The sequence below is a fragment of the Pungitius pungitius genome, chromosome 1 (assembly GCF_949316345.1).
Source record: "Pungitius pungitius chromosome 1, fPunPun2.1, whole genome shotgun sequence".
Lineage (NCBI taxonomy): Eukaryota > Metazoa > Chordata > Actinopteri > Perciformes > Gasterosteidae > Pungitius > Pungitius pungitius.
In genome coordinates, this window is record NC_084900.1 from 25,803,496 (window position 1) to 25,815,667 (window position 12,172).

General features: G+C 42.6%; 1 protein-coding gene across 3 annotated transcripts in view; it reads left to right on the forward strand.

Moving 5' to 3' along the window:
- The window catches only part of celsr3 (cadherin, EGF LAG seven-pass G-type receptor 3), a 71,755-nt gene that overhangs the window by 50,934 nt on the left and 8,649 nt on the right, over positions 1–12,172 (forward strand). For all 3 annotated transcript variants that reach the window (XM_037478477.2, XM_062563661.1, XM_037478478.2), the window contains 9 exons: positions 2,125–2,323; positions 4,515–4,706; positions 4,788–4,974; positions 5,776–5,943; positions 6,937–7,063; positions 7,816–8,022; positions 10,186–10,360; positions 11,442–11,554; positions 11,993–12,072. In XM_037478477.2, coding sequence (XP_037334374.2) covers positions 2,125–2,323; positions 4,515–4,706; positions 4,788–4,974; positions 5,776–5,943; positions 6,937–7,063; positions 7,816–8,022; positions 10,186–10,360; positions 11,442–11,554; positions 11,993–12,072 — 1,448 coding nt within the window. The remainder of the gene's footprint in view (positions 1–2,124; positions 2,324–4,514; positions 4,707–4,787; positions 4,975–5,775; positions 5,944–6,936; positions 7,064–7,815; positions 8,023–10,185; positions 10,361–11,441; positions 11,555–11,992; positions 12,073–12,172) is intronic.

Genomic DNA, 12,172 nt, shown 5'->3' on the forward strand with positions numbered 1-12,172 from the left:
TACAGAAGCTGCTGTTATGTTTTATAAGTCGTCCATAGCCAATGTCAAATAAACATGAGCCTTTTATTGGGGCACTCTAAATCACAGTTGGAGCCTCACGCGTAATCCAGTACATTGCTTCATGTGATCAATACATCATCTTCAGATAAAGAGGACAGTTGCTATAGCAACGCAGTAGTATCATTAATGGCATCCTATAGTGAGTGAAGACCTTTTCTTTTCATGTCCTGACATTTCACTTTCCTACCTGACAGCAAATCAGAAATATGGTCATTAGTGTTGAACATTTGGTCGGCAGCATGACGCATGTTCAGTGCCATGTTAATTTTTTATAATCTTTTTGCCGTGTCCGGCAAACAAAACCCAGCACTCACCTTTGTTCCTCAACCTCCGGCTCTAAATGAATTTGTGGTGTTTCCCGCTTGTCCTCATGTCGACTTAATGAGGCAGATCGTGGAGCTACAGGCAGCATGTACCCTACTTTGAATTTTTCTGGACATACTTGACCCCTCACTTTAAACAGCAGCTATTAGGGCCAGACTAACAGGTAATTGTAGAACACAGTTACCATAGCAACAGAGCCCAGCGGCTGCAGGAGAAACAAAGGGAGCGAGGGGACAAGACTTTTCTCTTCAGGAATGAAGCAGTGATTGGAGAGAAGAAGTCTTTCATGTTCAAGCTGTGATCAAATCCCTGCGCAGACTGCTGCACCTGCGCATAGAGCTCATGTCTCATCAAGCAGACGGCTAAAATGTGTTTTTTTTTTTTTTTTAATAAAACAATATGTTCTAAACGCCTGACATCCATTGTGGCACAACAGGTTGGTCATGTAATTGTTCATCCAAGGTAGATCACTGGAGCCCAAACAATGGTTGGGAAAAGAGTTTATTTGAAAAAACAATTTGAATATTTAATGTGGAAAAACCCTTCAAAAGTAGTGTGAATATAACAATGTGTCACAAGTATGTTTGTTCTGATCGACTAGCATTATGTTGCAACCTGTCACCCATGCTGTCCTTGTGCCTCCTTCTCCTGGTGACATCGTGGCATCTGCTGCCTCTTTAAAACACAATCGCACACACGCCTCTGTCCTTTGTCAACCATCGTTTTCTCTCTTTTTCTTTTCTTGAAGAGATATTGTCCTATTTGTTTCAGTTCTCTAAATAAGACTGTATGATCAGAGGAGGCGCTTAATGCACTGCTCATGTTTGATGTGCTTTTAAGAAGCTTGGATTGGGGGGGAACAGGGTTTTTGACCCTTTTGACACAAATCCGTAAAGGAGTGTCTGTTGTGATCATCAATTTTATCTCCCTCTCTGGTTCTGTTTTTTTTTATTTTCTCATCCGCTGTCTCTGGTTGTTACTTCTCTCTCTACAATTCACTACATTCTCCATATGCTCCTCTACATATTGTTTTCCTTGTTTGTCTGAAGGGCTTCTTGTGGATTTTTCCTCCCCAGAGCATTTTGTGGGACTGCAGTGCTTTATCTCTCTCTCTCTCTCTCTCTCTCTGTCTCTCTCTCTCTCTCTCTCTCTCTCTCTCCCTCTGTTGCTCTTTCTCTGTCTCTCTCTCTCACTTGATCGCAGATATTACTCTTTGTTAAGGACATTTTGCAAGGCTGTGTAGTCTAGACTATATAGGTTCCTAAAACAGGTTTCCATCCTAAGTCACAATAAATGTAATGTACTCCCTGTATTTGGCTTTATTAGCTGTATCATGCAGACCTCACTGTTTTTCTGTTGAATGGTTAGATTGCCAAGACGACGTGTTTCTGTGTTTCTAGTTTCTATTCTCTAGTCTCTTTACTATTTGTACCCTACAGGCTGATTACAGCATAGCCTATAGCTTAACCTTGTTTTTATTCCTCTCCAATCAGTTAATAGAAATAGACCTGATACACATATCTTTTTTGTAAGATTTCAAAACTTTCACATTTGACAAATTCCCTATTTACAGCTTGAATCCCTGGATAGTTTGTGCTGTGCACAGTGACAATGTCCCTTCTTCATATATTCTGTCTCTTTTCCCTTTCCACATCCATAAGTTGAGACATGTTTTACTACTTTTCCTATCTTTCTTTCCCTTTTTCTTTTCCTGACTGCTTATCTTTGTGCGGCTTGCAGAACATTGTGCGGGGCTGCAGCGTGCTGATGGGTCCCGGTACCTCTGCGCTTTGGCGGGCTCTCGCTCAGAGTCAGAACCACATCCCTGGCGGCGGTCCGGCCGAGCTGACGGAGCTGCTGGAGCAGTACGCCCAGATTCTAGCCCAGAACATGAAGCTCACCTACCTCAACCCTGTGGCGCTAGTTGCTCCAAACATAGGTGAAATATTACACAATCACACACACACACACACACACACTCATAATATAAATGATAAGCCCTACTCAGACGGAATATAGGCTATGGCAGTGATACAGATGATTTGCAACAAGTTGCTCATGAGACCGTAAATCGCTGCTGTGAAATCAGCTAGAATGAGTGTGTAAAGCGAGAGATGAACAGCGTAAATGCAAATTACAACGATGGCACGGACGGAGCGCTGGCAGCAGGACAGAGCGAGGGATTTCACACTCCCCCACACACACACACACACACACACACACACACCATCTAAAGCTTCCAACACACACACACACACACAAGCCCAGAAGCATTGTAGCACTGTACAGATGCCAAGCACGCACCTGCTCACTCGCATAGGGTAATGTAGACGTCAACACACACGCTTGTACACTTGCTCTCTTGCAGTGCAGGTAGTATACATCTGCAGGGTTGGCCTTTGCTCTTTGTCATTTAGTGGCTGGCATCTTGTCACTTGTACGTTTTGCTCTCTTTCACAATTTTCTCTCACTTAAGCTCTGTTGAAAATACTGTTAAAATATCGGTGCCACATGAGACAACAAGGTGTTGAAATAGCAGAAACGACAGCTCTGGCATGGATGAAGTCCGACAATGAATTTCACACCCAGTTAAGGCTCTTAGCTACACACAGATTGGATTCCTATAAAACACAATCAAACCCAAACTCAGCAAAGTTACCAACGAGGGAATCCGGCCTCACAAGCCGGCTCAGGTATCGTTTGGTAACCCAGATAATCCCAGACCTGAAGAAGATATCCCATAGGTTTACCTTGCTAGGCCAACATGAATCACCTGCTTGTATTTCCTTTCTATGGGACTCTCATCTGTCTCTTGGTTCACCGTTTCAGTTGTAATTCTCCTCTGGATTACATCCAAAAACGCAGTTAGATAATCTAAAACTGACAGCACATCTCCAGACGGGGTGCATAGAATTAGTAGCGGTGAAAGCAGAAGGAATAAGAAATACAGCCAACGCTCACACTCCCACACACACACAGACACTTGATGCTGTCAGCTAAATTAGATTTAATAAATAACATTTATATAGATATAGATGGATGTGACACACGTCCATCTGTTAGCCTCCAATGTACATTATTTCTCTTGTTGTTTTCGATCATCAAATGCCAAATCTTTCATTTTATTTGACCAATACAACATTTGACTCTGCTATTAATGACTTTTAAAATCATAAAAACAGACACCAACCACACACACACACACGCAGATACAACCCACGTCTGTGATATAGAGCGTTGTGTCTCCTATCTCAGTATTGAGTGCTGATGCATTTCTGTTTGGTTGGTCAAGTGTTCCCTCATTAGTGAACACTCCACATTGACTCTGTAGTTCTTCTTCACCACCTCATTCCCCATAATACGACAGCTCCGTGTGTTTGTGTGTGTGTGTGTGTGTCTGTATTCTACTGTTACTAAATCCACAGAGATTACGTTTATTGGCTCACAGGGCTCAGGTTTTCCCTCATATTGTATTCGAGAAGGGAAATTAGTTCTATTAAATTAATAAGAGCAAGATTACCCGCCATAAAGGCAAATCCTTTTGTGTGCTTTTCATAATTTGCCGCTGACAGGAAGCTTTCTTACTTGTGTACTTTTGGACCGATTAAAACCTGGTGTGTATTTAATGGTTGTTCTCCAAGTATTTGATCCACTGTTGATCAATGTGCCGTTAGCGCTGTGGGTTGAGCAACAATAAGTTAGAAACACTATCATATTGAGACATACAGCGACACTTCCACAGTTCCTCACAATGTTCCACGGGTGGGAGGAGTGAAAGCGCTGTGTAAAAATCCCTTTCAATCAGAATCAGAAGCCATTTATTGCCACATATGTTACACATAGAGGAATTTGACTTGGTGCATTGTTACTGTGTGTGTGTTTGTGTGTATATATATATAATATATATATATATATTGTTGCTGATCCCGTATTACTAAATGTGAGAAGTAACTCAAAGGCAGAGACTGATGTTTTAAGGAGTCTTTATTCTGTTCACTAAATGTCTTTAGCATCTCCCGCAGGCATTTAAAGGAACTATTGATTTGGGTTGAACCGCACATTAACAAACCCGCCGCCTGTATAGTGTTAATAGTTGCGGTATCGTGTGTGTTTGCTGCTTTGTTTGCCAGTGATGAACCTGGACCGCTTGGAGAACCAAACCCATGTGCGCCGGCGTTTCCCACGTTACCACACCACACTGTTTCGTGGCCAGGCTTTGTGGGATCCCAACACCCATGTGATCCTTCCCCCCGCCGCCCTCGTGCCGCAACGACAGCAGCAGCAACACAACTGGAAAGAGAAGGAGCGGACAGAGAAAGAGCGTAAGAACTCTGATTGGAACCCACGGCTTGATAGGTCTCCGAAACTAAGAGAACGTGCTCACACAGACTTCTCCATTTCAGCACCGGCCCCTCAGAGCGCAGCTCTGGACCCCGTCAGTATCTCGGCCAATCAGACGGGAGAGTACAGTGCTGCCCGGCGCACGGTTTCAATGCCAGAACCGCCCATCACCATCGTCATCTTGCTGATCTATCGCAGTCTGGGCGGCGCCCTCCCTCCCAAGTACCACACAGACCGACGAGGAGTGAGGTGGGAATCAATCACACTCAGAAGAATGCAAATGTGATTACAGCAGGAAGGGATGAAACGTCCTGGAAATGGAATCAGGTTTTCCCATGTTCGCTTCATTCAGCAGCGAATTCATCACACTATTAGAAATGCATACTGCACTAAATATTGAATTAATGTTTGAATATAAACATAAACATTTGCCAGAATTGGATTAAAAAAAAGTCTGGCAAAAGGACAAGATGGTTATTTCGTCAGAGCATTCCCCAAATGCATTTTATTTACAATGATATAGAAAGTTGCAGACCAAAGATCTGTGAAAGCTCACGTTGGAGAGGCTGGAATTACAAAAGGCCCACTTCCACAATGAAATGATAACAAAGGCAGAGGTGAAATTGATCACTGTAACAATGGCTCTGAATGCACCTATTATCGTAGTTATTGAACATACAAGCAAGTTTCCTGCTATGAGTCAAAATATTTGCTGGGGGAATATTCTATTCATTATCAAAATTATGGTTAGTGAAGCTTCTGTCAGATGATCAATAGTTGATTCACTATTCATCATCATTTTTTAAACCAGCTTCCTTACACCGTTTTTTTTCTCTCCTTCTCAAATATTATCCGTGTTTCTCTCTCAACTCTCAGCTCTCCTTCCATCCTTCTCCCCCCTCTGCTCTTCATCGCCTGCTTCATCAATTACCAATCAATAAACTAGTGTTGGCAAGATGTCAATGAACTGTCATTTAAGTCCTGTCTCTTCTTTTTGACATCAAACTGTGCTTTCTGTCTTACTCAGTCGATGCGCTCTCTCCCCCCCAGGCTTCCCAGACACCCGGTAATGAACTCCCCCGTGGTCAGCATCTCCGTCTACAACAACCAGACGTTTGTGGGCGGACACTTGGACCAGCCCATCCTGCTCGAGTTCAAGCTGCTGGAGACAGCCAATCGCAGCAAGCCCCTGTGTGTGCAGTGGAACCACAGCAATCAGTGAGGGCAAATTACGCTTTCCCTGGTTCATATATTCCATATGATGCTTTACTTTGTATTTATGATGTTGAAACCACTAAAATACAATGAATTGACACTATAAAAACTAACGGATAAATGATTTCCTGCCATGACATATGGCTATATGTATAATTCATGAAATAATGCCTTACGGTAGGTATTTTTTGGTCTTTTTAGCGAAGCCACGTATCTGTGTGGTGCCGTGTTCTAAATTCTAAATAAATGGAAATGTGGAAACTTTGACAGGAAGCTGAAGGCAAAACTACTTACTCATCGCCGTTGATGTCTTCTTTTCATATTAAATGTCTCACAAAATTGGTTATTTTCAAATAAAAATATAATTTATTGGAGTCAGGTTCCGAGTCTGAAATGCCGTGTCTGCCTTTAGACATTCTGGCACTGGACTTATATACACTTTTGTACTCGCAGACCTGCGATAGTATGAAAGGCACAGGTGTAGCCAATAACTATAAAGATCAATGCAGTCTCAGAGTAAACCTAGCAGACAAGCAGCATCAATATCACAGCCGTGGAGCTGGCTCATCCATATGGAATACAATCTTTAATGTAATGGATTACACCCGCGTGTTTCCTGTTAGAACTGTCAACTTGTCCGAAGGGTTCATCTACGTAGTGCTGCTCAGTGGACGCTAAAGGTGAAATGGTAGTGCTGTGAATTCACAGAGGGGCATCACCCTCATTGTTCAGCACCTCCACCTAAATCACAAAATGTCAATGTATTGTGTTGCCTTTTTAGTCAGTTCCACACATACACACAGCAACACTAAGAGGAGAGAGCATGGAGTCCTTACCTCACACACCAGCAGCATCAGTGGACTTGATTCCTCGAGTTCTGTTAACGTTGAGACATCCTAAACTCACCATAAACAAAAACATACAGATAGCGTGTTTGTGCCTTTGTGTCCGCACGTCTGTTAAAATTGACCTTAAAACGTCCGTCCCTCTCTGCAGGTATGAGCTGGGAGGCTGCTGGACGGTCAGGGACTGCACGGTGGTGTACAGGAACACCTCCCACGTCCGCTGTCAGTGCCAGAGACTGGGCACCTTCGGTGTGCTGATGGACAGTTCACACAGAGAGGTCAGGGGAGAACTACTCACACATATATATATACGTATATATCTCTATCCAGTCATTATTCATCTCTATCAGAATGAGGCTTGTGGATTCAGTGTGCATTAAGCCTCAGTGATCACACACTGCTTTTGCCGGTGTGTCTGCATTCATTTTCCTTTTTTCTTCATTTGAACTTCTCAGCGGGTAATTGCTTGCGATGTAATCGGTGTAAAAATCTGAAATCCCTGAGAACGAATCCTGCTTGACATTCTGAAGGCCAAAGGAAGTCTTGTTACAGCTGTGGACGTATTCACAGTTTAATGCAAACCCACTGCCCGCCCCCCCCTGCAGCATACTAAGTCATGCTGTATCAGGTCTTGACGTTTGAGATTGGAAACTCAGACACTTTGTGCCTTGTGATGAATTTAAACTTGTACATTGCCCTGAATATTTAGTTGACTTTGTACAATCACTTCCAATAAGGTGCTTGTTTGTTATCATTAGTCCAGAGCCAGTAGAAGAGGGGTTACTGGTGAGATGCTCAATTTGCCCTAATATAATTCTGAAAGTGTGATGTATACTGCATGCGAAGGCAGTGATCCGAATAAATCTCATGTTTCTAATACTTTGGTTTTCCTTTAATGTTTAGCATTACAAAGCAGCCAAATATTTGGTGCAAAAAAATAAATGTTAGATGCCATAGTTAATTTTCAATTTCTCAAATACTTGCTTTCCATTTGATTTAGTATCTTATTCTGCTATCTGTGTTTGAGCAGCAGTTGGAGGGGGATCTGGAGACCTTGGCCCTGGTCACATACTCCTCGCTGTGCGCCTCCATGCTGGCCCTCCTCCTCACTGTCTTGGTGCTGTCCTGCCTCCGAGGCCTCAAGTCCAACACCAGGAGCATCCATTCAAACACAGCGGCAGCCATGCTTTTGTCAGAGCTGGTGTTTCTGCTCGGGGTCAATCAGACGGAGCAACAGGTAGATACTGGTGGGGGGGTGTGGCCTTGTTTTCTTTCTTCTTTCTAGTCCTGTTAGTTCTGTCATATGTTTCCTGCCTCGTGTTCATCACTGTCCCTCCAGTTCACAGCTTTAGAGAAAACTTGCTAATTGCCTCATTTTTAGCCACTTATAGCTTAGGTCTGGGCAATATGGAGAAAATAAAATATGACAATATATGATAAAATACCTCAATATTAATTGAGGGACATTATTGTAGGGTTTACTATTGGTGATTTTATTTATTTTTTATACAAGATTTTTGAGTTGACAAAAGCAAATGGCAGGCCAGCTAGATCATTAAGAAAATGACATCACTTAACTGTAATGAACCCTTAAAACCGGGAAAAGATAACAATATTACAGTATCCATGATCTAAGATGACAGTACTCACCTTTAATTCACTGCCTTCTTTCTTCATACTGTAGAACATAATACATCCTCTTTTGAGTGTTACAGCTCTAAAGTCTACTTTAAACCATCTTTTTACAGTTTTTGCTATTAATATTCTGCATGCCTCTCCACATCATGTGTGTGTTTTGCTGCCTACTCAGACTATTCTACTCAATACTTCCTCCTCCTCTATCCCTTTTCCCTGGTTTTCCTCTCTCCTGACTTTGTTTTTGTTACATCACAAGTGTATTTAGAGTGTGTGTGTGTGTGTGTGTGTGTGTGTGTGTGTGTGTGTGGAACAGTGAGTCTTAGACAGAGGGTACTCCAAATACGTGCTCACTCAGCATGAAATCCAATTAATTAAGCTGTATCCCCCACAAAGTTGACTGTACAGTGGGGCCGGATATTTCTAGCTGAACAATATGTTCTCTTATTTATGCACATCAGGCGCATGTTAGTGCTCGCAGTGGTTGTGTGTGTTTCTGTGCACACATGTTTATACATGCTTGTGCACAGTATAATCTTTCTTTTTTTCTCTGTGTGTGTGTGTGTGTGTGTGTGTGTGTGTGGGGGGGGGGGGGGGGGGAGAGAGAGTGAGAGTGTGAAATTCATTGTCTGGCTGTATTCCGAGGCAGATGCTATTTCAGTGTCCTCTCTGGCTGTGTCGATAGGAATTTGTACTGAGCTTCTTTTGGCCTCATCTCGGGAGAATGAGTCTGCTTTCCCTAACGTGAAGATGTGGAGAGCTGAGCTGCAAAAATGATTTCAGTGGAGTGTTTATTCCTTTTTCAGTTTTGAAGTTTTCATTTACATTCTCAAAGCTCTAGAGCAATTTAAGACTACAACACCTTTGTGATGTCCTAGTTAGTTTTCTAACAAAGTGTTTTAATTTGCATATGTATATATAGTTAATTTGTCATCACATCACCAACGTGACCCTTTGGGTGAACCTTTTGAATATTCAGTGTCTGTCCTGTTGGCCGGCTGCAGTCAAACCTCCCATAATGAGTTCTACATATTCATCTGGGTCTAAACCAACTGCACGTGAGGTGTATATCGCCTTCATTACCTCTCTGATTATTACGTTATTGGTTATAATAACAGGAAAGATCTTTGCAAATACAAGTAATGGTAATGTGCACAAGTAATGTGCCCTCTCCGGCTTCACTCCCACATCCACGGATCAGAACGTAGAGCCCTGTCTGTTGTTTCCACATTGCGACATTTTAATGCTGTTTAGTGGATGATTCGAAAGACCAAAATAAATATATCAACCATAGAGCAAGCTCTCTCCAAAATAAATGGTATTTCAGTATTCAGTTAAATGATCTCCTATTTATTTCTGTTTTTACTTTCCTCTACTGATGGTGCTTTGCTTTACGTCATCTTAGTTAGCGCACACTTGGGTGTTATTACTACATTTCGGCATTATAAAGACATTCATTTTGATTCATACGATACATTTATGAGCATTTCCAGGAGACCGTCTGCAATTCGCATTTCTAATTAAATCATGAATGTCTTTTACTTCATCGCTGACACCGGCTGGGTTTTTTCAAAGACTAGTTGGCTGCTGTCCACGATGTCTGCCCCGCACGCGTCACAAAATCAATACAATGCAATAACATTACTCTCCATCTGTTGTCTACTTGTCCCTCCCTTCTTCTTTGTCTCATCCCTGGTTGTCCTGTTTTCATTCTGGTATCTTCCCCTGACTCCCTTACGTCACCTATTGTCTTTCTCTGCTCCAGTTCCTGTGTACGGTCGTGGCCATTCTCCTGCATTACTTCTTCATGTCCACCTTTGCCTGGATGTTCGTGGAGGGCCTTCACATCTACCGCATGCAGACCGAGCAGCGCAACATCAACTATGGCGCCATGAGGTTTTACTACGCCATCGGCTGGGGCGTGCCCGCCATTATCACAGGTAACGCGCGCCACGCGCATGCGCACAGGTAGGACCTCTGGGATACTTGTCTCAGACGTGTCTATGCATCAACGTTCCTCGCCACATTCATTCACGCCGACGCACTTTGATGTATGTGCACCGACGCGCACACCCCACACACGCAGTCACAGCGAGGCTGACTGTGTAGATAAGGTTTCAGTGACATTTTAATATAGAGATAGAAAGACACGCACACACAGACGCAAGCAGTAAGGAATCAGTTCTGTCCGCTTTTTTTCTGTCTCTCTGCTTCCTCACAAACACAAACACACACACACACACACACACATTTGCAGTTTCAGCCTGGATATATGCTGTCAACTCCCCTCTATCTGTTGCTTCTTGTGTCATGCACACACACACCGACCGCTGTCTCACCTTGCCTCAAGAATGGATCTGTCTCCCACCACATACACACACAAAAACACATGTGTTTTTCCACCAGGTCGGAGGTGCCTATAATGTGTCTGTCAGTCTTTATTCACACCCTTTGTGTCCCCATCGCGTCTGCAATTCAATTTAAAATTCTTTATGTTGTTACAACGTTGACACTTTTCCAAACAAGGAATGAAGACTTCACGGTTTACGCCATAAATCTCCCAGTGACCCAGTATGGCGACATCGTCGAGGCCTGGTCATGTGGTTGAAATAAGGACGGATGAATAAAGAATATGTCGCCGTGATTAAACCGATGTTTGGTTCCACGTACCTTCTCATGTTCTCACGCACATAATACAAAGATTTTTGATTTTCCCTTTTCCAATATTATGTTTGAGAGAAAACAGACTGTTTTGTTTCATGTCAATCCACTTAGTCCCAACTTCAGACAATCAGGTGGATATTAGTGGTAAATAAACACAAATAGTTAGCTTATATCATTTTTTTGTTTGCTAGTGCTGATGTGGGATAGTAATTACCTGGTCAAATCAAAATTACTACTACTTTGAATTATTCAATCTTAAGAAACCGCACCATCATGGACGATTGAGATTATCCCTGCCCCTCTCGTCCTGTCTGATCCGGCTGTGTGTGTGTGTGTGTGTGTGTGTCCTTGCTGCAGGCCTGGCGGTGGGCCTGGACCCAGAGGGATACGGGAACCCAGACTTCTGTTGGATCTCCATCTATGACAAACTCATCTGGAGCTTTGCTGGTCCTATAGCCATCGTCATACTGGTAACTGCCCCATGTCTGTCTGATAGACTCTGTGTTCATGCTACGCAAACTGAACTGTTGATGAGTGTAATTAGGTTCTTTGAGAGGACTGTTGGTAATGTTTTTGTTTGACTTTTGTTTGAAAATTTTATGGTCTTAAAACACGGTGAAGATAACCTCTGCTTCATAGGCTTAAGATCATCCTAAAATAAAATGAAATATATGCATATATTAACAGTCTTATTCATTAATACACTTTCCTAACCTTCTGAAATGATGTCGTTAATTCCCTTTTTTTTTATCCGAGTCTTTGCTTCTTTTTTAGTCATACCCACGAATTTCTTTGTCAAAATGTACCGGTTTTCCCTCCTATATGACCACATTGTCCACACTTTGATTTGGAATCCATTGAACACTTTGCCTTATTGTTGATTTTTTTATTGATTTCCCTTTTTACAGATGAATGGAGGGATTTTCATGATCGTAGCCAAGATGTCCTGCAATCCCTCTCAGAAGGAGACTAAGAAGCTCCCTGTCATGTGAGTACCTGCCCACAACAATGACTTTTCTCACCAAAGTGACTTGGTTGGCTGTTTTTAATTCCTGTCATGTAAACATGTATATAGATGTTGCTGTGTG